Below are 27,137 nucleotides of genomic sequence, written 5' to 3'. Positions count from 1 at the left end.
TGTTTGCTACTCGTATCCATGCTTTTAATCTGGCCTGTGTGGCCGTCGTCTGGGACAAAGTCATTCAGTGTTATAATTAGCTGGATTAGCACAGATTAGCATGTGATTTGTCATAAAACGATGTCCCAAAAATATGTGGATGAATGTCCCGTACATGATTTGCTTTGAAAAATGTCTATTAATAAGTCTTTATGACGTAAAGCCAATGTGGTTTTTCATGTTCGTGGTTGTTTGAAACGGGAATCTCACATGTCTATTGGTGAAAAACCATTGGTGTTAATTATAAGAATTGGTGATCCAAAACAATTTCATATTACAGGTTTTCATTTGGTTCCTTGTTAATGGCAGAAATATTGATATTGTTGATGAACAATTTGTAATTGATGCCTTTAAGGCCATGTTCACCTCACTTATCTTGAACTGTGGTTACGTTTTTTGTGTTAATGTGACATTACAGTAAAGCTCACAGATAAATGTGCATCTACACTTTTATTATTAAACCTTCAGAATTTAATTTATCTTAAAGGTTTGATATGCAAATATATGATGTCATACAGTGGAAACACAGTCCAGATATTATGGACAAGACAGAATATTTAGCCAGTATTGCATGTGTATCATTCTTTAACAGGGAATGATCTGAAAGCAATTTAGATATTTCACTATTAAAAGTATTTATTCAGAAGATTAAACATAGCGTTTTCCATTGAACCAAGGAAGAATCATACTTTTCCATCTGTTTTCAAAGACAAAAGATAATCAAAACCAAAGGCAAAACTGTCTCTGATATGAAATAGTTTTTAGCAATTAAAAGTAGCTTCAAAGCTTTTATGGACTTGAAAAACAGATTTGATTTCATTTTTAGGAAACCGTGTATTCAGTCACATGAAATAAATGGATTACGGCTGCACAGACGTCGTCAAAAATACATTGCAGACGGAGCTCAGACATAGTGATTGTAGTAATCGTGCACAAGCTTTTGATTTCCATTCCAAAATGGTAAAAAGCACATAATGTCTTCTGCCAAAGTGGTGCATTGTGAGTGAGCTGTTTCTAGTGAATAACATTTCCCGCCCCGATGCACCTGTGGGCTTTGGAAACATTTCCAGAATATGATGTGATTACAGGCAGGGGTCATCGAGGTGTGACAAACCGAGCTGACGTTTGCTGTGTGATTGGATTTTCTGGGAGGAATTTCAGGTTATAAGAAGAGCACGCACACATACTGTATACTGACACACATACACACAAAATACTGGAAAACTACACTCTGTCCCCAAGAATGTTCACACGGCGTGATAATGGCAGCTCATAAAAAAGAGTAACTGGCTCACTAACAGTACAAGGTGCCACTCAAGGTGTGATAAGTACAGCTTGTTCGGATAATAGCTGCCAGTTTCTCTTAAAGATGTGATCAGAAAGCACTGTTTTTATTTGTTTAATTTTAAAAATGTTGGAGGACTGGGCTGATGATGGATGAGGACAAAAACAGTTAGAAATGTGTCATAATTACAAGATTTCACACTGTTTAATATATTTTGTGTGTTTCTTCTAGAATTCAAAATATATTTAATTTTCCTGTCCAAAGGAAGTCCAAATTCAGTTTCCCACATCAGATTTGGTAGAGGACTTAGGTGTTGAGGGGCTTCACTAACCAGAGGGTCCCATTTATAAATAACTTTATTTTCTGAGATCATCTGAGATCATCTGATTACGTCCAGATTCTCCAACAGTCTGGAGGAAGCAATGCTGAAAATTGCACATTTGCTTCTAATGAATTGCTGCTGACTGCCATGACGCATTAGAAGCATTTGGGGAGTTCTGCACAAGGTTGACGGAATTGCTTCCAAAGAATTTGTATTTTTCTCCCCCTGGTGAGATGTATGACTATGATGGGCTTAACTTGTGCTCATGATGAGAGGCAAATTCATCACAGGGGTCCTGGTCAAGGCTTCAAGAAGGCAATGATTCTTCAAATCTAGATGATCATAGCTCCTGGAATAAAAGAAAAACTTAGTTGGAGGTTTCATTAAAGCAATCTTGCAAAGGAAAACCCCAGTTAAAGAAAAAAATACTGACGATGAATCCACTAAATGCCATTAAGTCGGGTTAAGCTAGTGGTGAGAGCTGCACAAAATAAACTACTGGGATGACAAGGTGAAATACTTGCAGGTGGTAAGTCCTCTTTGGTGTGAGGAAATACCGTGTATTGTGATCACTGCTGGGCAAACAAGATCATACATCACGGCAAGCATATGATTAAAAGTTGCCTAGCCCGTCTTTTTAATCTGAAAAGCTCTTTGAAGCTTGACTGAGATCAGTTTTGTTGATCTTAGACTTCAACGCTGCACTTTTTCAAAGATTCCCAAATCCACGGGGAAACACGTTTTTTTATAGCTAAAGCTACTGAGGGTTTTTTTGGTCTAACTGGTGAAAAAAATGAAGGGAAGCAGAAATATCTGCCATGATGTATTAACAACACGAAAGAGCAACCCTCTTCCTGTGTGACACATGGCGAAGAGCAACATATAGGATGGTAATATCACATAAATCAGTCTGTTTCGTGCTATAAACCTGAAAACTGCTAATGTCAAAGTCTTCCTTGATCAGCCAATGTGAAAGGTTAACGTTAACGGCATGAATGCAATATATAATTTGGTATTTCATGTCAACACCGGTGACCAGGCAGAAATGCAAATGTACTTGCTCCAAAGAAATGATCGAATTTTATTCGAAAATCAATTTCAAGTACCTGAGAATTGAACATTCGAATGCATTGGTGTGATCGTAGTGCACAGCCAAAAATAAATACATGTCTGGGACACTTTTTGAATCAGGAAACCCTTTTAGAAAGCCCGGTGTCGTGTCCCTCCCCCTGTGACTCTCCGAAACCTTGACTCAAAGCTGTTCCTCTCTGCTGCACATCAGCAAGTCCCTCTGGACTCTCCCACCACTCTGCTGTCACCACATGCTCTATTTCCCTTCCAAATGTGAATACTCCCAATGCCTCTGTCTTCTGTGCAGCTTATTGACAACTGTGTGTGTGTGTGTGTGTGTGTGTGTGTGTGTGTGTGTGTGTGTGTGTGTGTGTGTGTGTGTGTGTGTGTGTGTTCTCTGCTCCTGGCTGCATGATGAATGAGTGCAAGTAGTCACTGTTTAGGCTGTTTTCCTCTGCAATTAAATAGACTCCCACTGAATTCATTACTATCCATTTCAATGGAGTTTTACTGCCGTTTTTGACATGTTTCCAAGTACTTGTTGGTGTGTGTGTGTGTGTGTGTGTGTGTGTGTGTGTGTGTGTGTGTGTGTGTGTGTGTGTGTGTGTGCGTGTGTGTGTGTGTGTGTTTGCGTGTGCATTGTGAGACTGCTGTCTCATGAGGACCAGAGGCAACAGTGGGACTGAATGTCGGACATTTTTGGATAGCTTCCAACCTGGTACCTTTGCTTGCTTCTTCCCCCTCAGGCTCGCTTGACATTTAATTTCTCCCAGTGACCAATGCATAAAAGAAAAGGTCCTGCTGCAATTACAGCCAAGGTCAGTGCAGTGGAGTGGAGTATGCTGTAATGTTAAGATGTTGAACAGAAGCTTTTATGTCATCACTATTCTGTCATGTACCCCACACACACTAGTATGCACCGTATTTCCAATAAAGACATTATTCTTATCCCAATGGAAACGTATTGCATGAGCCAAAGCGTTCCTTATACGTCAGTCAGGGTGTTTGCATACTTAATTTAATCCATTTATAGCTATTTCAGTCAATTGGCATGGGAGCCATTCATGCCATGAAATCAGTCTGCTGCTAATGGTTTTATCACAATGGTTTGGTTTTACTCTGCCAGCTTGATAAATACGTAGGATTCCGTGTTCATTAATTGTCTGTCACTGCAGTATATTAACCCATGCGTGAACTTGACCTAAACACACATGAAAGGTATGCAAGCAGTCACACAGAGACTCTCATACATACAGATATTAAGGCATGAGGGCATCGGTGCAGTGATTTGTCCGTCCATCTGCATGGCCATTAGCGTGTCTCTCGTTGTGCAGATGCTATTTCACTCACTAATCCTGCCAAAGCTTTACATACAAGCCTGGCTTAACATGTAGCCAACTGAGGTAACATAGCAACACCTCATTATAACTTTTTTTTTTTTACAGCTGCTGTATATCCTGCCAACTTTGTTTCTCCCTCTTTTTTTTCTCTCTCCTCTCCAGCTCCTTTTATCCTCCACTCCTCTCTCATGTTGTCCCCTCATTAAGAGCTTAACATGGACTCGTGCCCGGCTGGAGACCCTGCCAGTCAAACTGGAAGTAATCATACCTGTGAAGTGTAGTGGCTACAAGCTACCAGCAGGGGTCGATAGTGTGCCAAAAAAAAGTATTTGTCTTTCCAAACCTATTGGATGTTATTCTCAAGCTCTAAATGCCCACAAAATAACTTGAACCCTCATGTTTCAACAGGAGAAGGATTTGACTGAGTTAATAAATCAGCAACTCTTGTACCAAACAGCGCAAAGATGAATGATAAAGTAAGGGAACAGACAGTGGGAGAGGGATGAAATCGAAGTGCTCTCGAGGTAACATGGGAAGTTAGAAGGATGGAGCAGATGGTAGACAGATGGAGGCGGGAGGGCAGAGAGGAGACACATAGAGAGAAGGAGAAAGGGCAAGATGGAGGGTGAATCCATCAGCGTCTTCCTTCGAGGTGTTGCAGAGCGCCGGACAGCTAGATGGATGCCTGGACGTGTGCTCGCTGACGGGCAGAGCAGCTGGCTGTCCACTCCTCCGTCTTTTTGCCGGATCCACCTGGATGCCTCATTGACACGTATGCTGACGCAGCAATGGTACCACACACTCACGCATCCACCCACAGCCAGCCAGTCACGCACACACACAACGTGCTTAAAATTCAGTTAGTCCTGCAAATAGGAGAAAAAAAGAGAAAAGGCAAGAGCCCACAGCGATGGGGAGCGGACAGCCACAGCATTGTTTATAATAGGATTAATATCAATATAATGCAAGGCAATTTCAGGGCTGCTCTCGACCAGCAATCTCAAACGGACGATATGCAACTGTCGCTTTTTGCAGAGCAGCAGTCACTCTTTGGTGAAACGTGAAACTTGGGTGAATAGACAACGCCATTAAGGCTGTGGCCGCTCAGCTGAGTGGATGTAGTGACAGAAAGAGACAGACGGAGATAAGCCGGTGAAGAAGCCGAATGCTGAGCAGCTCCTGCCTTGGGGCTGGGAGCCAATATCCGTCACCGTGGCATTAATTATATTCTCTATTCATTAGAGCACACCCCGGGGACTGCAGTTATTAGACACAGCCCAATTAGGCCTGCGGTGAGCTAACGATGCCGGGCCAGGGTGAGGGGTAGTGGGACGGATAAGGGAACCTAGAGGGTTGGAGCAGTGCCTCCATCAGCCCCTTTTTTTTTCTGGGGGTGGGAGGACATGGAGCAGATGGGAAAGGATGATGTAAAAAGGAAATGTAATCCTCCAAGCCATATCCTCAAAGAAATCTATTTTTTTGCTGTTTTTCTCTGTGAGTATATGAGAAAACAAATGAGTAGGGTTTATTTTCTGTGGAGTATACATATGAAAGAAGGCGAATAAATTACAGAAAACCCATTTCCCACATTGACACCGAAATCTACTCCTATATCCTCTTCAGATTGTGAAAGCATGATGTTGATATGATGGACGTGTGAATGTGTGCAGGGCGGTGCAATCTCTTTGTGTGTTGGGATTTAGATTAAGTTTCTTCTCGTCCTGTAAGTCCTCGTCTACCCTCAAACTTAAGAGATCTCAATACTTTATTGCTCAAAGAAAGATGCTTTAGGAAAGTTATTGTCCCATGAAAGACAATGACATCTTCAATTGCTCATTTTTAAAGTTCCACAAGGACACAGTGGAAGTGAGATGGAGCCCTAGAATTGAGGAGATAATACCAGCTTCTAAATCTAGATGAGCATTATGGGGCTGAGGGGAGATTTACTAGTCACCTCTTGCTATCCGCGAAATCTTTTAATGTCACATTTTATATTAATGTGTATTTCATGATGACGGCGCGGCGCCAGGGTACAATAGATTTCTGGAATCAGGAGCCTCAGATTGAACAGGAAGTCCGGATCAATTCTATGTTGTTCTGATGTTCGAACACAGCAAAGATTGAACGCCATATTGATCTTCCAGCAGCACGTGTTCTCCGTTTCCTGCTAAATATCTTCTCTTTCGGGCTATCGGTCTCTCCGGCCGTCATGACGACTACACGTGTGCTTGTGGCCGCCCTAGATCAGGAAAAGCAGATAGGCTGTTATGGCTGGAGGTGAGGTGAATCAATGCATCAGCACTTCTTTGATGCAGAGCCTGTTTCCCCATAGCATGTCTTCAGTTGATTAAACACATCGACTGCTCTGTCAGCGGGGCTGGAGGGATGGCCCACTGCAGCACAGTGTGACAACATCTCTGAGCTCAAGCTGGAGGCTAGGAAGTTAAAAGGATGCAACGTGATGTCAGCAGAATAAATGTGACAACACAAGAAAGCGTGTTTTCATCTCCTCTGCTCTTCTTCTCCTCACCTTTGTGAAGGTCTACTGACAGGAAATGTTGTTCCTCCTCTTCTTCGCCTGCTTCACACCCCGTAGTCTCAAAAGGTCCAGGACTAAACAACCTCTCCATCCATGGCAATAACGGCCCCATTCCAATGCTAGATAGTCATATTCTCTAATTGCTTTGGTTGATTACTGAATGAACCATGTCTCTCTTTCTCTCTCTTATTCCACTCTGTCTCTCTAACTACCTCTGCCTCCCTGAGGTTGAGCTGATGCAATGATATCGATGGCTCCCTCACTACGGTGCATCCATGGGCTGATTATGCTCTTTCCCCTCCAATCTTATCCGGCTAATGATCCAGGGATTTCATATGTATTAGGCAGCAAACCATCATTTATAATTTCCCTGCTCTGCCACATAAATAATCATGGCGGTTTTGAGTAAACGAGAAGCAGGCAGAGGCAGAAACGTACTGTCTGGATGATGCCGTTATATAGTAAAACAGGCCCACAGCAGGTATTTGTCTCACATAATAATTATCTGATTCTCTCTGTCCATGCACGAAGAACCACAGTTAATAGACTTCATAGCGGTTTTCACATGACTGGCTAAAATGTGTCCCTTCTACAAATCTGGTCCCGTTAGATCGCTTAAATGCAGACAGACTCCACAGGGGCACTTTACAGAGACAATGCTAATTCAATTGTCTCAGGGAGCACTCTTCAGTAGTGAGAAAAGAGTTGTATAATGTCTCCTGGAGGAGCTTCGTCATGTCTGAGAAAATAACCCCTTCGCGATTTCATTGAGGGGTCAATGCAGATTAGTTTTGGACACTGCAGGTTTATGACGGAAGATTACACGCTTTGAGCGATGTGGGCATTTACCAGACAGCATTAGTCTCTTTCCAAAATAAAAAATCCATTGTGGTTTTACTTTGTTTTTAGGTTTACAAAATGAAACGATCATGGTTGGGGTTAAAATAAGTACATTTGTTACTAATGTAAGAAATTAGGTAAAATTAGTACACGTTACGTTACTTCATTAGTGATACATAACTTAAATAAGTAATCGCTGACTTGGGGGCACACATGGGACACAACCAGCGGTCTCCTGGGTGAAAGTCCTGTGTTTGTTTGACCCAATCATTCTACACTCCCGCCCACTTTTGGCTGACTTTCTGGCTCTTTATTCTCCATCTGTTGCTCTGTCCGTCTAATTGATGGGTTTACATTGGAGTTAGCTGAAAGTCCATACAGACGCTGAAGGGCGCCTCGTGCATCGGTACGAGACGCAAATGGGCACTGACCAAGTTGGGAGTGAGATCCGGCAGGTTGGAAAGACTCAGTAACCTTTTCCTTTTCAGTATCCCATCACACATCTGGCAAATATATCTCCATTGCAAACCTTCTGCTCGATGTGATCACCGCACTATGAAATTAAATTTAACTCCTTTTTTAGTAACAAGACAAGCCGACCTTTACGGTCGTCGCACCGTGTCACCTGTGAATGAAAATGTGGTTACTGTGGCGAATATGATGAAATCAGGATGAGGCATTGCCATATATAATATATCTTTCTTGGGATGCAATGGTACGTCACTGGGCGATTTCCCTTTCTGAACTATAAATCAAACTCTACAATGTTAGTGCCTCGGACAGGACCGCTGTTCGCTCTAGTGCCACACATTAATCCATATTTATGTCTATGCAGCTTAGATTTTGTTCATTCTTTTAAAAATCCGTCATCTGTTCCACCAACCACCTGGAAGTACAATACTAAATGAGTGCAGAACCCTTTAAACACCAACCCAGTGAGGCTATTAAACTCCTGCGTTGACCTCTTGATTATTAATCATGGTTGTCCTACAGGGAGTGTGATTTTAGGCTTGTTTTTTTTTTTTCTCTCTGCCAACTTGATTACAATTGAACACAAAAAGGAGGTTCTTTTTTATGTTAAAGTGACATTTAATATGATCCGAGCAACCACCTCGAAACGGACAGCAGCATCGGCTGTAACTGTATTATTCCATTTTCACTTTCTCATGTCACTAACACTAATATATTCACATGTGCCTGTACAACACACACACACACACACACACACACACACACACACACACACACACACACACACACACACACACAGACACATTCACATACAGAGAGACTAAACACATAGTGGATTACAGATGGATTTGATATAGTGTTTGCTTTCAGTCGGGCCTTATGTTAATTGATCACATTGATTCTGTCAGGCTGATCCAGAGCCTGCAGCCTCAGAGCTTTCCCTCCCCCTTCAGCTCACATCCCTACAGACCATATATTCTCTAGCCATCACACACACACACACACAGCATTTCACCAATGCTATGCGTGGCATACAAATACATATTTCACAGGCCATAGGGTTCCTATTTATTTTATTCCTCTCCCATAATGGCCACACGCTGTTCTGTAATGATTGCGATGGAAATTTCTGTTGTCTCAGCAAGTAAGTACTGCGCTATACGTCCATATGGCTGAAGAATTGTAATGCAATAAGGGGCTGGCCGGGAAATATGACATGTCACACATAATCTCACACCACTGCTGGACAGATTAGCTCCACAGAAGCAGCAGAACAGAGTGATGAGATTGGTTATTGTCATGGCCGGTGAGAAGTCTGCAGTTGAGGATCAATACTTTCAATTCACAAGGTCGCATTGTGGTCCAGTAATCACCACGGGAATGACACTGATTTACTGTCTCATTATCACCTCATATTAGATTGTCTGTGCACGGGACGAACTTCACAGTGAAGGCTAGCATGGAACATGTACGAAGGCATACCATTTTGTGATTACGCTACAAATATGTGGATTGATCCACGTTTTGCAGCCATCCCAGTAAAAAGGTTGACGATTGAAAGGGGTGAAATGTACCCTGTGGTGCTGAAAATCTACATTGCCAAAAGTCTATTTTTGTTTGACTCTTTGCTCTGAAATCCTTCCAGGTACTCTAATTCTAATACCCTCCCTTCTCTGCCCCAATCCAACCTTCCAGCTCTGAGCGGGGACATGTTGAAAATGAAATCATTCTGTATCAACTGTTGACAGACACACACACACACACACACTCGACATCCGTGTGTTGATGGATGTTTTTGTGATTTTTTTTCTTCCTCTCCCTCTGCAAGTAACTGGCAGAGCAAGTCTAGCTCAGCTCCATTTCTAATTCAAATTAAAACGGTCCTGGCAGCATTTCACTCCAGTTCTCCCATTGCACTGTGACTGTGATGCACAGTTTAAGTAGCAGAGGAACACAGTGCTGCTTTCTACTTTCGTCCAGTTATAATTTTTACCGAAGATAAATAGGAGTCAGAACTGTCCGACAGAGGTCTAGGCCAGATATGTGAAGTGTTTGGCACTCGTCCCTCTTGCTGGATAAATAAAGGAGACTAAAGAGTCAAGTAAAGGAGGACAAAAAGACTGAGGGACAGCGAGAGCAAGGACAAAGAAATGAAGGACATAGATGGAGCTTAAAGTTGAGATCCAGGTTACACAAGGAGTTAACGCGTGACCTGGATGTTCTACTGATGTAAGCGCACTAGATTAGATTTATTCCCCAAGAATACAATCCAGACAGTAACGGGGACTTTAATGTATTGTGTCATGGCCGGACAGAGAAGAGAGAACATGTTCAGATTTTCCCTAATGAGCTCACCCATGTCGACATGCAAGGGTGACATTCACATTAAAAAAGCTTAGTTAGTGGAGAACAGTGAGCATTTGTGATTAACCGGACAAATTAATAGAATTTGTCACATTAAAACTCTGCTGAACTCGGTCAACCCCTCTTCCTGTAACAGAAGGAGGAACTAAATGTAGAAGTAGACTTTGATCTGTGATTGGAGTTTCCCCTTAAAGCTCTTAATGACGCTGCTGTTTGTCTGACAATGAGACCAGTTTGTTTTGTAAGACCTTTTTTCAGAGTATATTGACCCTTTAAACGCATATTTTTTTGTCAAACTGGGTGGCAAGATAACAGAAGAACCAATGTGCAGTATTATTTACTTCACAGACCGGTACACCATGAATAGCTTACAAGTTGATAGCAGACACCCTCCAAGCCCTGAATATGTCCTTTTATCTTTTACAAGAAACATTGCATACTCCTACCCAGCATTCAGCTGCCTAACAAGCCTTGAAGACATGGTCTGAACTCAATCCCTCTATTGGTAATAAAGGTTTCATTCATTTGTTTATAGACATGGATCTGGAGGGGTTTGATCAGATGAAGCCTGAAGTTATCAGATTTCTTTGTTTTGAAGCGTTCACAATAGTTGATCCCTCTCTTTCAGCACTTAAACCTGCATCGACACTTCAAGCTTTATCCGCCACAGCATATTTTAGTCTCTTTTGTCTCGGACTTTTCAGCAATCTTTCTAGTGTCTATATATATATAACGAAGTTCTGCGTGAGTGGTGTTGTCGTGTGTTACCTTCAGATGTGTCACATCATTACATGTGATCAATATCAATTTAAAAAGCTCTGATTACTATTTCTTTCATTGTTTTCAAACTCCTAACTTGATAGATTGTTTGCCAGAGCAGAATGTTTCTGTTGAAATCACACTCAAGTTCAAAGCTGAAAGCAGCACGAATCTGCTTCGTGCTTTAAAACAACAGCTTCTTACCCATCGCTAAGCTTTTCTTTTCATGCTAATATAACCAGCAGGTGAAGGCCATGTTCCATCAGACACTTAATTAAATAGCCTGTTTTATTATTGACAGCTTGTGCATTTAAAATGGCCTTCAGTTGCTTTGGTCTGCATGCAGGCACATTCATCTTCTTTGGAGGACACAGATGTTCAATGCCTCATCTCTCTCTCTCTCTCTCTCTCTCTCTCTCTCTCTGATTCTCTCTCTCTCATATTGCTTCTTGCACACAATCGACATTTTATATGTTCAGAATATAATTAATATGACAGCGTGCCATACCTAGGACATCAATTATAAATAAATACAACTTAGTGATAAAAGCTGCTTTTTGTAGATCTACATGGAATTCACTTTCAAGTCTTTTCCTGATTTGATAGTTAGAGCAGTTTAATACGAGCAATTCTGCTGCAATTCTCCCAAGAGTTGTAGCACACTATTTTAGTACTCGGAGTGTGTGTTTTTGTGCACGCATGTAAGCGTGAGTCAATTCAAGCGTGCATGTATGCGACCATTTGAGTCACGTCCCTTTGTGGCAAACCACGAAAGGACAGCTTAATGCATTGTTACGTTTTGACAGAAGTTCTCCTGAGACACATCCACTCTCACACTCGCCCACAGTCATGCAACTCAGTCACACACACGTCAGAGCTAATTTATTTTTGATGGATCTTGGTTGAGACATACAGAGTTGCTCTCAGTTGTTGAACCTGGAACAATCAGTTGAACCCCGTTAGCCTTTGGCAGCCAGAGTTGTGGTGCTAGTGTAATGTCAAATAGGTGGTGCTTCCTTTTGGTATGATATATTCAGAGCTGAATGGAGAGTTGTGCTGCTGCTACTAATCTGACCATGGACCATAAGTAAGAAGTAGATTTAGTCATCCTAACATTACTATTTGTAGCTAATTGCATTGGTAACGTGGTAGTAAGGTAACGAGGCCCCGGAAGTGAGACCACGAAAGTGAGGCCACGGAAGTGGGGATATGGAAGTGAGGCCACGAAAGTGGGGATACGGAAATGAGGCCACAAAAGTGGGGATACGAAAGTAAGGTCACTAAAGTGAGGCCACGAAAGTGAGGCCGCGGAAGTGAGGCCACAAAAGTGAGGCCACGAAAGTGAGCCACGGAAGTGGGGATACGGAAGTGAGGCCACGAAAGTGGGGATACAAAAGTGGGGATACAAAAGTGGGGATACAAAAGTGAGGCCACGAAAGTGAGGCACGGAAAGTGAGGCCGCGGAAATGAGGCCACGAAAGTGAGGTCACTAAAGTGAGGCCACGAAAGTGAGGCCGCGGAAGTGAGGCCACAAAAGTGAGGCAGCGGAAGTGAGGCCACAAAAGTGAGGCCACGAAAGTGAGCCACGGAAGTGACGCCACAAAAGTGAGGCCACGAAAGTGAGGCCGCAGAAGTGAGGCCACAGAAGTGAGTCCACGAAAGTGGTCCACGGAAGTGAGGCCACAAAACTGAGGCCGCAGAAGTGAGGCCACCAAAGTGAGGCCAAGGAAGTGAGGCCAAGGAAGTGAGGCCACGAAAGTGGGGATACGAAAGTGAGGTCACTAAAATGAGGCCACGAAAGTGAGCCACGAAAGTGAGCCACGAAAGTGAGCCACGGAAGTGGGGATACGAAAATAAGGCCACGAAAGTGAGGCCGTGGAAGTGAGGCCATGAAAGTGAGGCCAAGGTAGCCACACCATGTTAGCAACCTGTCAATCAGAAGATCCACACCCTAAAGCCCAGAATGTGACCATCATTTACAAAATCCTTATTGAAGAACACCAGCGATTGAGACCATAAACGCATCTTGTTTATGTTTACTGAGAAACTGAGATGTAGTGCGAATTCGGGTCATTATCTCATAGACTTCCATAGACCAGAGGAGCCCCCTCCCCCCGATGGTCAGCAGAGAGAATGCATGTTTAAAATACTGTAGAATGGATTTACTGTGTTGAAAACTCCATTCTGTTGTCTGTTGACTCTCTGAGCTAATCGGCTAACTAGTCGCTGTTAGCTACTTATACCTACAAACTATTGCAGCTGGAAACTTAACAGGTGAAGTGCTAAAGAGCCCAATTTGGAAAAAAAACAAAACAGACTTTCGCCTTTTTGCTGCTAATGAGGAATTCAGCTCAGGTACAGTGGCACGCAAGCAGATCTATCCAGTTCTCAGTCGTCCTCACTGCATGGGACACTCTCTATTCCTCTCCACGATCTCCTGTTAGACTAAAAATCAATCCCCCAGTGAAGCAGCAGCCCATTTGTCCTTGGCTTTGACAGAGGCTTGGGTCAATAAAGGCACTGCATTGCTACTCCCTCGTTGGGCCTCCCAGCAAAGCCTCTGCTTGGCACAGCAATACGCTGACTGCCGTGCATGATAGATAGCACAGGCATGTGAATGGAATCACTGGAGCAAGTCGGAGTTACTGGGGGGCACTGACACATTCTGTTGCCTCTCCCACTCTTATCTCATGGCGGTGCATCAGATGGTAAAGTGACAGCAACTTTGACTCTGCACTCTCTTAGTGTTTCTTTTACTTTTTCCACCTGTGTAAGGGAGGACCAGGGTCAGTCATGTGATGGAAACAACCAAGTAGGGTTGTTGCTTAAGCCTGTGGAGATTTCTGGCAGAAAGTCCAGAAGGCAAACTTCTCTATTTATGCATCGCATGATTATATTGATCATGACGTTAATAAGCTACTGTTGAATGGGGAAAAAAGGTTATTTCAAATGTCAATCAACATTGCCTCTTCGCTGTGAAATTTTCCAATATTATTGGAGAATAATAAAATCTCTGCCTTTTTTTCTGTTCACTAAACCTTAACCGTCACTTAATAATTGAATTAAGAAAAGCCAACTCAGTTTTTGTCCATCAATCATGTTTTAAAAAAACCTTTCATCCCTCTTTTATCATACTGCAGAATATTGCTGTGAAAAGATGCTGACAATTTTCCCTGATAATGGAAGTAGGAGATTTGTTTCTATTAACCTTTGAACCCTCAGCATAAACTATGAGGGATCTTCATCAGCTGGAGCAGGATATTGACTTTGGCCACTGAACTGTAGCTCCTCTTCCTCCCGTTATATTTCTCAGGCAAATTCCTGAACACAAGTGGCCTTGGATCTCTTGAACTCAAGTGTTGGAGGAGAACGTGTAGCAAACGAGGTTTGTGAAATTAATTTCCTTAGTGTTAATAGAAGACAGCTTAGCCTGACTAAGAGGAACATAATTACAAAAATCCTTTAATTTACTGGATTGCCCCTTGGATGAACATGCGATTCTCTAATTAACCTGCCGCAGCCCACTTCCCTCAATCCCAGTAATGAGCAGACTAGTGAATGCAATCAGCCTGACCCTAATATTATTTGTCATGAATAAATGTATGTGTTACCATTATTATCAATTACATGTTTTGCAATTATGCATATCTATGCAGGTCCCCTGTTATTAGCTTTTTTCTGAACCGCTCATTTGAAAACATAAGACAGCAACTCGGCAACAGTCTCCTTAGTAACACACGGGTACAAACAAACACACACACTTCCTAATGAATAGTTCCCTGATTCTTCAAATAATGTCCAAACCAAATAACACGTTGTGTGTAAACATTTTGAGTAATTTTTAATTTAGCGAAGTGGAACAGTCTTTTTGTAAATAAAGCTGAAACAGACGTCAGGCTGTCACTTCCTTTTTGTCATTGCTTTGCATCACATGGAACTTGGTCTCGGCTACTTCCTCTTTTGCTACGTGTTAATGCTATTTATTTCCCACCACATCCTCAGCAGACTAACTTGGCCCCGTGTGTAGAGCAGCGTTACCGTTTTCTTTCAGACTTAATGAAGATTTGAGCAGCCATGGATGAAGGTGTGTTGTCATTGTCGTCTTCCTCATCGTTGTCATCCTCAGTAGCGGCAGCAGTAACACAGAATGGTACTTCACCACAGAGCGACAGCAGCCTCCCTCAGAGCCGACAAGATCACAAATCGACTGAGGACATATGGTATGTATGCTTCACATCTCTACAGGGAAATATGATATAATCTATAACGATTTCATATAACAACAGCTACTATCTAAAGTTGAATCAATACCTCTGGTAGACTGGGTGTCGGTAAATGTTAAAGATAATCAAATATATCTTTAAAATAGATTGTTACATATAGTTTAAGACTAATCAAGCTTCGGTGATGGACTGGAAATAAAGTAGAGAGTAAATTCGAGAAACTGTTTCAAACCCACATTATTAATATGTTACATTTCTTATTACATTTTCAGAGATGCTCAGATATAAAGTTCAATGAGAGGAGGAATAACAAGCGACCGCGGAGTTTCCCATGAGCTCATAAAGAAGACGCGTGAAAGAAAAAAAAAATCCAGCTACTTCACCACATTGATACTTCATCATGTTGTAAAAATGTCATTGAAAACCACATCAATTATATAAGCCATCAGCCTGAAATGTAAATTATGGTCTGTTTTTTACGTCTCAGTGTGCGGCACACTTAAATGTCATGACAACACTACCTAAAAAAAACAAAAAAAAGGATTAGTCTGCCTTAAAATAACCATGTTGACATAGTGAAACTGCACACTTCTCTCCTCTGTAAGGGGATGTGACTACGGCCATACACACAGAGATGTATCTAGAGTGATATTTCTCTGAGATGCCAAGGGAGGAAAGATATAACCTCTCTCTTTATCATATTCCATGACAGTGAACTATCATGTTTCTGGTGGAAGCAGTGGCATTTCAGTGTCTTTCCAAAGCTGCATACGATTGAAAACTTTGTGAAACTGGGTCAGACCGTGTGTATTGGCTGTCAGAGAAGTTGAAAGAGAAACGTCTCTGGATCAGAGCGACATGGTGGCGTGCTAGTCCCACCACGACGGCTGAATACACACTGCTGACTTGCCAGTACTGGGTATTGGGCACGGGATGTTTGTATTCTGTGCTCATACCACCAAACCACCAAAATTAGGCTCCATTGCTGTTGGTTCTTACTGTGTGGATAATTCAGCCATTAGTGGCCATTAACGGCCTTCGCTGAAGCTCTTTCTTGCCTTGTTGTAACTGCTGACGAATGCTACGGAGTGCGGTTTCTTTTTTCTCTCGGCGAACCTTTCTTTTATGCTTTTTGATTATCTGTTGAGACAATGTCGCTTTCACACAAACACTGTGTCGTCTTTCGACACTAGCAATTTGTTTTGTGGAGAACAAAAACTTGTTTTTGGATATATTTTCTAAAGGTTATCTTTGCAGGGAATAAGGAAAATCCCATGATTCTGAGCTTGAGAACAACACATTTTTATTGTATCCAGAAGAAGTTTTCTAATATGCTAATTCCTTTGTTTGCTTGGAACTGGATAAGAAGACTGATCCCCATCTCATGCCTGTACACAAAGAATAAGACGCTTCAGCCAGAAGCCAGTTAGCTTATCTAAGCATAAAGACTGGAATCTGGGGGGAAACAGCTAGCCTCAGCACCTCTAAATCTCACAAATGAACATGTCGCGTTTGTGTAACGTTATAAAAGAAGGGCAAAAAAAAAAAAAAAAGGGCAAAAGTTGCCAGGCAGCGAAAACACCAACGTCCAGTCTATTTTCATGTTGTCAGTAATAACTGAGAAATGTCCGAATTGCCTTGCTTTGCTTTTATATTGTAATAACCCGCTTTAATCATCTGTTTCATTTTTTGACTGCATCCTTCTGGTTATCCTGGTGCTGGCTAATTGCTGGGACCCACAGTTTATTTTTGACTGCCAGCTCCCACCCACAGCAAAGTTAAAACCACCCACTCCTGCATGATTGGCGTAATTCCAATCCCAATGCAGCCCTCCATCCCACAGTGGGCTACGTGTATTGAAAACTGTCAAACATCTCAAGGACATCAATTCATTATATGTCATTTTGGCAACAAAAAAAAATAGACTGGCGTCTTCTTATTTGTACTGCCTTGAATATACCGTCCCCTAAAGTTGTGTAACAGCAGTTTTCACATAGCAGGACGCTGTGTGTAAGTGGATGAAAGTGTGCGTGTTTGTGAGGGAGTTTAGCCTTAAGGGGGATGAGAGGTGATAACAGGTTGGGATTCTTTAGTACTTGGCTCTTTGAGTTTGCAGGTCCTATAGTATGTGTGAAGAAGCCCTGGGGCCTACATGCAAAGTTGTGTGTTCTCACATTAGCATGCAGATTCCCCCTGGGCTGTGAATCTTCCACGCCTCGCTGTCAGTTATCCCTTTTAGACAAGAGCTCACAACTGGGCTGGTGGAAAGGAATCCAGTTTGTAATATTATTATGTGTAATATTTGCAAAGAGGGCCATTTTTAGGCTATCCATATGACATCTGATAGTAAACAGAGATTCTGATTGGCTAGGATGGCGTGAAATACACCACTCTGTGCTGTGTGTGTGTGTGTGTGTGTGTGTGTGCGTGTGTGTGTGTGAGTGTCTGAGTGCATAATGTGACTGTGCATGCATGTGCGTTCGTGGGTGTGCATAATAGCTCCGATTCAATCCTCTGTAAGTGCACTCTACGCGAGTGGGTGTTCAAAAGTAGCCTACTCTGACGTTCCATTGTGCGCACATGTTTGCTTATTAATGGAAATCCTCTGCTAATGTTCCTCATCATGACTTTATTTATGGCACGTAATCTCTGTAACGGTACCTGTGTGTGTGTGTGCAGGACAGAGGATGTGAGTCCCGTGGGAGGCAGCAGGCTGCTGTCCACGGAGGAGCAGGTCACTCTGATCACGGAGAGTATGACCGTCACCTCCACCGACCAGGAGAAAGTCCTGCTGCTCAACAAGAACACGGAGCTCCGCAGAGTCAACAAAGAGGTAAACCAGTGATTCTATGCAGGTTCACGTTGGTGTCTCTGCTGCTGGCAAACACACGTAGTCCTCTTTGGAAAGACAGAGGAGGACTGTGGGTGTTGTGTGAAAACGGCTGCTGAGCTGTGAAGAATCATCATTCAAGTTATACAACCCTTGCCTCTTGATTTTAATTAGATGCTGCTTAATTAAATGAAAACCGAGACGGGAGCAAATGACTCACCCACCTGATGTAAACTGTAAAGTGTTTAGAGATGCTGGTGTCGTGTCGCACCTGTCCGACTGTCGTTAATGTGTTGGTAATGTGGCGTCGGCGGTGTGCTACAGCTGATGAAGCTGAATGAGGACTGGGACCAGGTGTACCGCACTGCCACGCTGGGTCTCCAGCACAGACTGGAGGCCTTGGAGCTGGAGAACGCCGCCATCAAACAGCTCAACGGCAGACTGTTGCTCAAAGTCAAGCACCAGCAGGTAAACAACACGACGACACTTCAAGTGCACGTACTGCATATCGGGGGATTTCCTAACTACTGGGGGTTGTGGGGCAGGAGAGGATGAGATGGTTGGAGATAATGGTGGTTTGTTGTGTGAGGTTTAACTACTGTGTTGGGGATATTGCAGTGTGCAAAGGAGTACTATGAGCAGGCGTTGATTCAGGAGCTGAAGAAGAACCAGGAGCTGCATGAATACATCCGATTGGTGGAGAGCAGGATGCATCACTCAGAAAGAGACTGCACACCTGTCCAACAGGTATAACACCCGTCAGCGGGATGTTCTCTGATTTACGACTTGAGTACAGATTTGTCAGTTTGTCTTGTATCTCAACCACAGGAGAGCTTCAGTGCTGTGATGTGCCATCCTGCGTTGGGCCCCGCCGCTAACCCTCCACTATGTCCCGACCGGTCACCCAGTCACGTCTCTGGATACAAGCCGTCGTCCTTTTACTCTCCGTCCACCACAGGGGAACGGCAGCAGGAAAAAAGCCAGACGAGTGCCCCCCCGCTGGGAGCACTGGGAGACACCCAGCAAGAAGTGCAAGAGCTAAAAGAGCAGCTGAAGGCAATGCAATGTCAGGTGGGATGCTCTCTTCTGCACAAATGTTCCCATTTCTGATGTGATGAGAGCAGAACTGATGTCAACTCGCTGTTGCCAGGGGAAGATTTGCTGAATGCTTGAACATGAATAAGATGGTGAACTGTGCCACCAAGTGGTGGCACTGTGTTGCTTCTGGCAGCGGAATTACTAATCTGCAGATAAGAAGAGACAGCTTTGATATTGGCTCATATTGATGCTTTGTGTCAGCAGACCCAGATTTATGAAGCAGAATATCAGACGGAGCACAACGACCACAAACACACGCTGCAGGAGAACCGGAGGTTGAGGAAGAAGAGGGAGGAGACGCACCAACAGGTGGCACTGCTGCAAGAGCAGGTAGTGTTGTTATTACACACTCACATACACATGCACTTTCACTTTTGAACAAACACATATTTAATGTATGTTGAGCCAAAAACAACATATAAATGTCTTACACATTATGTTATAACCACCTGATGTAAAAAAAAAAAAGCCTCATTTAATTTAAAAATGTATGATATTTTCACAGTTCCCTCCAAGGATTTAAAATAACCTGTTTTTCTGGTGTTTGCTTTTTGATGATGGGTTTGTCATTGGGATCTTGTGGGTTCCCCCCCTGATTTTACTGTCTGTGGTTCTGACATATTCCAGCTCCAGGTTTATGAGGATGACTTCCGACGGGAGCGATCCGACAAACAGATGCTGCAGCGGCTGCTGTTGAAGAAAACGCCTCCAAACAAGGACCCTGTGCTTATCCACCGCTGCAATAACGCGCAGCCGCCACCAGGAGGGGACAAGAGGACACAAAGTGGAGAGAAAAGGAAACAGCACCACCCACTCTGCCCCAAACACCCAAACCGGGACAAAGAGTCAGACTGAGGAAATACAAGCCAACATCCTCATCCACAGTAAATCCAGTTTTATATTCTCAATGTTAAGTCGTCCTTCATAACCACTGACAGATGACAAATTAACGTCAATACTGATAGAAATTGCCCGACATGAGCTAAACTGGGATCAAATGAATTGTTGCTGCTTGCTACCTTTCAGAATAAATGAAGTTTACAGTAAAACAGGTTATAGTCTAAAGTGTTTTTCTGTAGAATATTTACCATAATAGTTTGGTACCTTATATAATAAATATATTTATAATATGCCGTTTCAATATACTGTACCTCTATAAATTAATGTTTTGTTTATTCTCGCTTTGATTACTATCTCAGACATTCAAAGATATATATGATTTACTGCTTCTGTTTCCTGATCACTTCTCCACATCTGAACTATTAATGTAGCATCGAAGAACAGAGGTGACCTTCAAGTAAAAACTTCCTTAACCTGCCTGTTGTATTAAAGTACACAACATTAAGTGCATTTTGTGGGGTGATAGTCTATGAGTCATCTATTCATTTGTTAAATTTATACATTTAGTCATTGATTTAATTGATCAATAAATCAGCAGCTAGTAGACTAAAATAAGCACACCAGGAGGACACATCACACCTTTTTATGAATCCCAAATATATCACATATCACTCTAGTTGCCACATTTTAAACAATTATATGTGAAGGTGTCAAACTTGTGAATTTTGTTTTATATTCTTGTCATTATTTTTATACTGAATTAAACATATATTTTCACTTGTGGTCATTTTCTAAGCGATTTATAAATATCCCTTTCATCTGGTTTTATCTTTATTATACTTTAGTTTTTGAGTATGTATTCTGAACATTGTTTTTTATTTACTCTACTCTGCAATAGCATTGATGCGTAGGCCTGTCTTATTTATTCTAATATAAAAATGAAGAATAAGTTTGAAAGTGAGATCATAATATAATAAGATAATGATGTTATAATATCCGGAACAATGATTATAATAACAAGCAAAGAGGAAGCTGGCTAAAATATTGTCCATCAATATGAAAGTAGCCTGTTGGATTTCCCCTTCTGTTACTCATTCTTGCACAAAATCATGCCATAACAGACCCATCAAAAATCATATGAAACGGGTCTTTGTACTGGGATCAGTCATCATTCTTTCACTTTCTGAAAAGAAATGGGAAAATTCAATATAAGGTGGTGATGACTGGGAAAGTTAGTGTGACGGAGTTACAGAACTAAAGATGCATTGTTCATATCAGTCTGGACTATTTCCAAAAATAACCTTTATGTCTATAAATAACTGAGTAACTGTAGCAAAAACATGACGTTGGTCCTTTTAAAAGGAGATAAAAGAAAAGGTTTCAAGTTGCTTTAGTCAGCGTCTTTGAATGGCCACCACACCTGGACTGCAAAGAAATGCAAAGGCATTAGGTGTCACAGAGTCACGGCATTTCCTAATTATACTTAAAAAAAAAAAAAAACATGTCAATTTAGGATACGGTTGTGTGTGTGTGTGTGTGTGTGTGTGTGTGTGTGTGTGTGTGTGTGTGTGTGTGTGTGTGTGTGTGTGTGTGTGTTGGAGGTGTTGTACAGGTGAATGGCCAGGGAGACAAAAGCAGGGTTTTAGCAGGGTGCTGACAGCAGTCTGCCACTGAAAACACTCCCCTGCCTGGCAAGGGTGTAATGCAAAGGGTGGTGGTATAGAGGGGGTGGTGTAGAGGGTGGTGGTATAGAGGGGGTGATTTAGAGGGTGTGGTGTAGAAGGGGTGGTGTAGAGGGTGGTGTATAGAGGGGTGGTGTAGAGGGGGTGGTGTAGAGGGTGGTGGTATAGAGGGGGTGGTGTAGAGGGTGGTTTAGAGGGTTTGATGTAGAGAGTGGTGGTATAGAGGGGGTGGTGTAGAGGGGTGGTATAGAGGGGGTGGTGGAAGGGAGGGTGGTGTAGAGGGTGTGATGTAATGGGGGTGATGTAGAGTGGTGGTGTAGAGGGTGGTGGTGTAGAGGGGGTGGTGTAGAGGGTGGTGGTATAGAGGGGGTGGTGTAGAGGGTGGTGGTAGGGAGGGTGGTGTAGAGGGGGTGATGTAGAGTGGTGGTGTAGAGGGTGGTGGTAGAGAGGAGTGGTGTAGAGGGGGTGATGTAGAGGGGGTGGTGTAGAGGGTGGTGGTATAGAGGGGGTGGTGTAGAGGGGGTGGTGTAGAGGGTGGTGGTAGAGAGGAGTGGGGTAGAGGGGGTGGTGGTAGAGAGGGGGTGGTGGTAGGGAGGGTGATGTAGAGGGGGTGATGAAGAGTGGTGGTGTAGAGGGTGGTGGTGTAGAGTGGTGATGTAGAGAGGGTGGTGTAGAGTGGTGATGTAGAGTGGTGATGTAGAGAGGGTGGTGTAGAGGGGGTGATGTAGAGGGGGTGGTGTAGAGGGTGGTGGTATAGAGGGGGTGGTGTAGAGGGGGTGGTGTAGAGGGTAGTGGTAGAGAGGAGTGGTGTAGAGGGGGTGGTGGTAGAGAGGGGGTGGTGGTAGGGAGGGTGATGTAGAGGGGGTGATGAAGAGTGGTGGTGTAGAGTGGTGATGTAGAGAGGGTGGTGTAGAGTGGTGATGTAGAGAGGGTGGTGTAGAGAGGAGTGGTGTAGAGGGTGGTGGTATAGAGGGGGTGGTGGTAGGGAGGGTGATGTAGAGGGGGTGATGAAGAGTGGTGGTGTAGAGGGTGGTGGTGTAGAGTGGTGATGTAGAGAGGGTGGTGTAGAGGGTGGTGGTGTAGAGGGGGTGATGAAGAGTGGTGGTGTAGAGTGGTGATGTAGAGAGGGTGGTGTAGAGTGGTGATGTAGAGTGGTGATGTAGAGAGGGTGGTGTAGAGGGTGGTGGTGTAGAGTGGTGATGTAGAGAGGGTGGTGTAGAGTGGTGATGTAGAGTGGTGATGTAGAGAGGGTGGTGTAGAGGGTGGTGGTGTAGAGGGGGTGATGAAGAGTGGTGGTGTAGAGTGGTGATGTAGAGAGGGTGGTGTAGAGTGGTGATGTAGAGTGGTGATGTAGAGAGGGTGGTGTAGAGGGTGGTGGTGTAGAGTGGTGATGTAGAGAGGGTGGTGTAGAGTGGTGATGTAGAGTGGTGATGTAGAGAGGGTGGTGTAGAGGGTGGTGGTGTAGAGGTGGTGATGTAGAGTGGTGATGTAGAGAGGGTGGTGTAGAGGGTGGTGGTGTAGAGGTGGTGATGTAGAGTGGTGATGTAGAGAGGGTGGTGTAGAGGGTGGTGGTGTAGAGGTGGTGATGTAGAGTGGTGGTGTGGAGTGGTGATGTAGAGAGGGTGGTGTAGAGTGGTGATGTAGAGTGGTGATGTAGAGAGGGTGGTGTAGAGGGTGGTGGTGTAGAGTGGTGATGTAGAGAGGGTGGTGTAGAGTGGTGATGTAGAGTGGTGATGTAGAGAGGGTGGTGTAGAGGGTGGTGGTGTAGAGTGGTGATGTAGAGAGGGTGGTGTAGAGGGTGGTGGTGTAGAGGTGGTGATGTAGAGGGGGTGATGTAGAGGGTGGTGGTGTAGAGGGGGTGGTGTAGAGGGGGTGGTGTAGAGGGTGGTGGTGTAGAGGGGGTGGTGTAGAGAGGGTGGTGTAGAGTGGTGGTATAGAGGGGGTGATGTAGAGGGTGTGATGTAGAGTGGTGGTGTAGAGGGTGGTGGTATAGAGGGGGTGATGTAGAGGGGGTGATCTAGAGGGGGTGGTGTAGAGGGTGGTGGTATAGAGGGGGTGGTGTAGAGTGGTGATGTAGAGGGGGGGATGAAGAGTGGTGGTGTAGAGGGTGCTGGGCATCGTCTAGGATGGAGAGCATGTTGTTTAGGGTCCTTCTCTCTGCCAGACAGTGACGAGTGAGGAAGGCTGGTTCTGGTGACTGACTAGAACCAGCCTTCCTCACTCGTCTGTCCAGCCACGCTGCATCCCTCTACTTGGAGCCTCTTCCCCGGCACACCACAGTGGAGAACCGGACACTGGCCACCACAGACTGGTAGAACATCTGTAGTAACTCTCTACAGATGTTGAAGGACGCCTACCTCCTCAGGAAGCACAGCCGGCTCTGCGCTTTCTTTAAGGAGACTGTTGCTGTTTGCTGTCCAGTCCAGTCTGTCATTCAGTTGCAGCCCCAGGTGGGTAGAATGTTGTAAGATGTTGACAAAGAAAGGGGAGTTTCCAGTTTCCAGGTACTCTGTGCAGGATATAAGTGTTGACACAAAGCAGCTTGGCAGTATTGAGAGCCCAGAAGAGAAGACGACAGGACAGCAGACAGGTATGGAGACAATATAATACTTACGCAAAAGTTATAGGTTACACTGACAACGAGTGGAGTAGTGTGTGTGGGTGTGTGTGTGCAAATTAATCTACAACTATATGCTATCATTGAGGTTATTAGATGTAACACCAGCTGTCTAGTGTACGATGGAATCTGCATATCTGAGGTTCGGTGCTGTGTAGTCGCCAGAGTTATATGGATCTAACAGGGCAGGAAGAAAAAAGTGTTCACTGCTACCCAAATTCATGTGGTTCTTTTTATATCAGCATGTCCCAAAAGTCAACGATATAAAAAAAGATGATGGATGATAATGAAAAACATAACAGTAGACAGAATATATTTAACTTTAACTTAATCTTTTCTTCCCTTTAGCCTCCACCTTAGGCTTAAACAACCTCGTAAATATTGGAAGCAGAAGCACCCCAAAGCAAACGCAGTGAAACTAACAGCGATGACTGCACTCACAGCCCAACTGCCGGAGCTATACAGTCGGAAGGGCTACCTGTCCGGGCTGCCTGTGTTAAATGACACCCAGCTGACTGAGGCCAAGCGTGCCTTTTCTGACCTGGAGAAGGAATTTGGTAAGTAGCAGATGAAAGAGAAACGGGATGAAAAGGGTTGGTTCGGCAAAAGGATACCATTATTTTAAGGATTAACAGGAGGCAGAAATAAGTGGAAAAAAATATAAGTAAGTCAGTGAATGTTCTGTATGTTTCCAGGTAAAGATTACACCCAGTACAACCTCCACAACATTCACCTTCAGTATGATTGGGTGCTGGGACTGACCAGACACCCTCAAATCATAGAAGTAATCACATCCATCCTGGGCCCTAACATCATCCTGCTGGACTCCCGCTTCATCTGTAAATACCCTGCACTCAAACCTGACATCCAGGAGGATGAAGAAGGAGGAACCAAAACGGATCTTCCATACGTGGCCTGGCATCAGGATATGAGGTAGATCCCCATACCGAGAAAAAAAACAAAAAAACAATGGTTTTGTTCCGTTTAGTTTTCTATAAATGGAATTGTTTTGCTCACAGGTATTGGGGTGTCGCTGGCGGCCCCGTTCTCTCTGTGTGGCTCGCTTTAGATGACTCAGTGAAGGAAAACGGCGCCCTGCAGGTCATTCCAGGTACCTCAGCTACTCATTTCTGCCTCTGGTTCAAGTTTATGCCTTTGGCCATCGTCCTGGTTCAATCTGTACATACTCCTGTTAGATGAAATTATTCAAAATAGATAGACTGGTGGTTACCTGTGTGATCTGTAGAAGACTTTTGGTTGCATTTGCATATGAAATATGTTATATAGATAAATTCCCTTCGCCTTGGTTGGACCTTTGGACGAAACAAGGTCTTTGATTGTTGAATAAAACCTGCTTCACAGAGTGGACCCTCTTGTCGTTGTGCCCTGTAGGTAGCCACTGTGATGGAATTCTTCCCCACGGCCACGCCGACCGCCCTGGAAACATGCTGACACTCAACCAGGGGATCCCCGAGGATCTGTTGAAGCCTGAGGAGGCTGTGCTCTGCCCTCTGTTAGCCGGGCAGATGTCTGTGAGTTTACTCCTTGAATGTTATGGCCTGTTAATGAATAGGTTTGAGTAAAAAAAGACGAGATGAATTAATCAGGATTTGTTCCAACAGATTCATGATGCGCTCCTCGTCCACACCAGTGATCCCAACACATCCAACACTAGGCGTTGCGGGTTTGTGATCCGTTACGTTTCCACCGTTGCTTATCCCATAGAGGTGAGACAAACACGGATATGGATTCATGGCTATGTTTCATGTGCAGATTATAATTTCACATCCTCGCACTGTGTATTGATCCTTATTCCTTTCGTTGCTGGTAGGATCCGGATCGTCCCAGGAAGTTTGCTGCGACAGTGTTGGCCTGCGGAACGGATGAATTCAAAAACTTCTCCGAACAATCCACATAATGTTTGAATGTTTAGAATGTGCACACTGGAATGTGCACACTGAACACCAAGATACATTCCTTGTATGTGAAAACTTACTTGGCAATAAACTCCTTTGTGGTTCTGATTCTGACATTGTATCATGCCATGCTTTTAACTGGACTGGATTTAACTGCTTGATCATAAACTCAAATTTAAATTGTATTTTTTTCAACGCAATGAACCTTGTCAGTGAATCACAGCTCAACCTGGATCACTTAGATCCTGCTAAAGTCTTGGGGTCTTGACATGTTTATTAAAGGTAAATTCAACTAAACACCTTGACACTTTTCAGAGACTGTGGATTGTTGGTATTATTTAAACCTCGTAGTCATGAAAAATAAGGAGTTATAAAAAAAACTCGTAGTCAGGGGGGCGGAGCAAAAATCTGGCCACCTCTTCTATGTGGGGGGGTTTAGCTCAGGAGGTAGAGCGAGTTGGCTGGCAACCGCAAGATTGCTGGTTCGATCCCCGGCTCCTCCTAGCTGAGTGCCTGGTGTCCCTGAGCAAGACACCTCACCCTAATTGCTCCTGACGAGCTGGCTGTCGCCCTGCGTGGTCGACTCCGCCGTCAGTGTGCGAATGTGTGTGTGAATGGGTGAATGTCAGTCATTACTGTAAAGCGCTTTGGAGAAAAGCGCTATATAAATGAGGCCATTTCTTCAAAACAATTCTGCTACGCCACTGAAACCATTGCCAAAGTCAGATATGTAAACCACCGTAACATTAATTCATGTAAGTGTTTGGTGGATAAAACAGTTCATTTTGTATGTATGAACATGTATCTCCATGCTGGTCCTGCTTGGCTAAGAAGTCATGGTGATCTCTGCCTGGAAAAGGCCTTGAAACTTGGCCCATAGAGACAGAATGTAGGCTTAAAA

The 27,137-nt window shown here is 43.7% G+C and overlaps 2 protein-coding genes across 4 annotated transcripts; both read left to right on the top strand.

The window, feature by feature from the left end:
- Positions 1 to 14,790: 14,790 nt before the first annotated feature.
- LOC311013115 (uncharacterized protein) lies at positions 14,791 to 20,798 on the top strand. The gene is made up of 7 exons (XM_084009042.1): positions 14,791 to 15,250; positions 17,933 to 18,086; positions 18,408 to 18,551; positions 18,702 to 18,830; positions 18,912 to 19,154; positions 19,386 to 19,511; positions 19,809 to 20,798. The coding sequence occupies exons 1-7, from the start codon at positions 15,105 to 15,107 to the stop codon at positions 20,034 to 20,036; spliced, it is 1,170 nt and encodes a 389-aa protein (XP_083865168.1). The 5' UTR covers positions 14,791 to 15,104; the 3' UTR covers positions 20,037 to 20,798.
- A 3,034-nt stretch (positions 20,799 to 23,832) lies between these two features.
- Positions 23,833 to 26,421, top strand: LOC311013383 (putative alpha-ketoglutarate-dependent hypophosphite dioxygenase). Of its 3 annotated transcripts, none has more exons than XM_084009415.1 (7): positions 23,833 to 24,153; positions 24,669 to 24,877; positions 25,016 to 25,253; positions 25,340 to 25,431; positions 25,713 to 25,852; positions 25,943 to 26,047; positions 26,152 to 26,420. In XM_084009415.1, the coding sequence occupies exons 2-7, from the start codon at positions 24,748 to 24,750 to the stop codon at positions 26,236 to 26,238; spliced, it is 792 nt and encodes a 263-aa protein (XP_083865541.1). In that variant the 5' UTR covers positions 23,833 to 24,153; positions 24,669 to 24,747; the 3' UTR covers positions 26,239 to 26,420. The 3 variants fall into 3 exon arrangements, with proteins under 3 accessions (XP_083865541.1, XP_083865539.1, XP_083865540.1); XM_084009413.1 differs by lacking the exon at positions 23,833 to 24,153 and adding an exon at positions 24,163 to 24,293 and having other exon boundaries at positions 24,764 to 24,877; positions 26,152 to 26,421; XM_084009414.1 differs by lacking the exon at positions 23,833 to 24,153 and adding an exon at positions 24,181 to 24,293.
- Positions 26,422 to 27,137: the final 716 nt, after the last annotated feature.

The sequence above is a fragment of the Eutrigla gurnardus genome (assembly GCF_963514095.1).
Source record: "Eutrigla gurnardus genome assembly, chromosome: 5".
Classification (NCBI taxonomy): domain Eukaryota; kingdom Metazoa; phylum Chordata; class Actinopteri; order Perciformes; family Triglidae; genus Eutrigla; species Eutrigla gurnardus.
The sequence above is the reverse complement of the archived record's forward strand: the minus strand, read 5'-3'. Positions and strand labels throughout refer to the sequence as shown.

Bases quoted from the DNA above. Each gene is read 5' to 3' on its own strand.
- LOC311013115 (XM_084009042.1), top strand. From the start codon at position 15,105: ATGGATGAAGGTGTGTTGTCATTGTCGTCTTCCTCATCGTTGTCATCC. The intron at 15,251-17,932 runs GTATGTATGCTT...GTGTGTGTGCAG, and splicing joins AAATCGACTGAGGACATATG to GACAGAGGATGTGAGTCCCG. The intron at 18,552-18,701 runs GTAAACAACACG...GGGATATTGCAG, and splicing joins TCAAAGTCAAGCACCAGCAG to TGTGCAAAGGAGTACTATGA.
- LOC311013383 (XM_084009413.1), top strand. From the start codon at position 24,173: ATGTTGACAAAGAAAGGGGAGTTTCCAGTTTCCAGGTACTCTGTGCAG. The intron at 24,878-25,015 runs GTAAGTAGCAGA...GTATGTTTCCAG, and splicing joins TGACCTGGAGAAGGAATTTG to GTAAAGATTACACCCAGTAC. The intron at 26,048-26,151 runs GTGAGACAAACA...CGTTGCTGGTAG, and splicing joins CCGTTGCTTATCCCATAGAG to GATCCGGATCGTCCCAGGAA.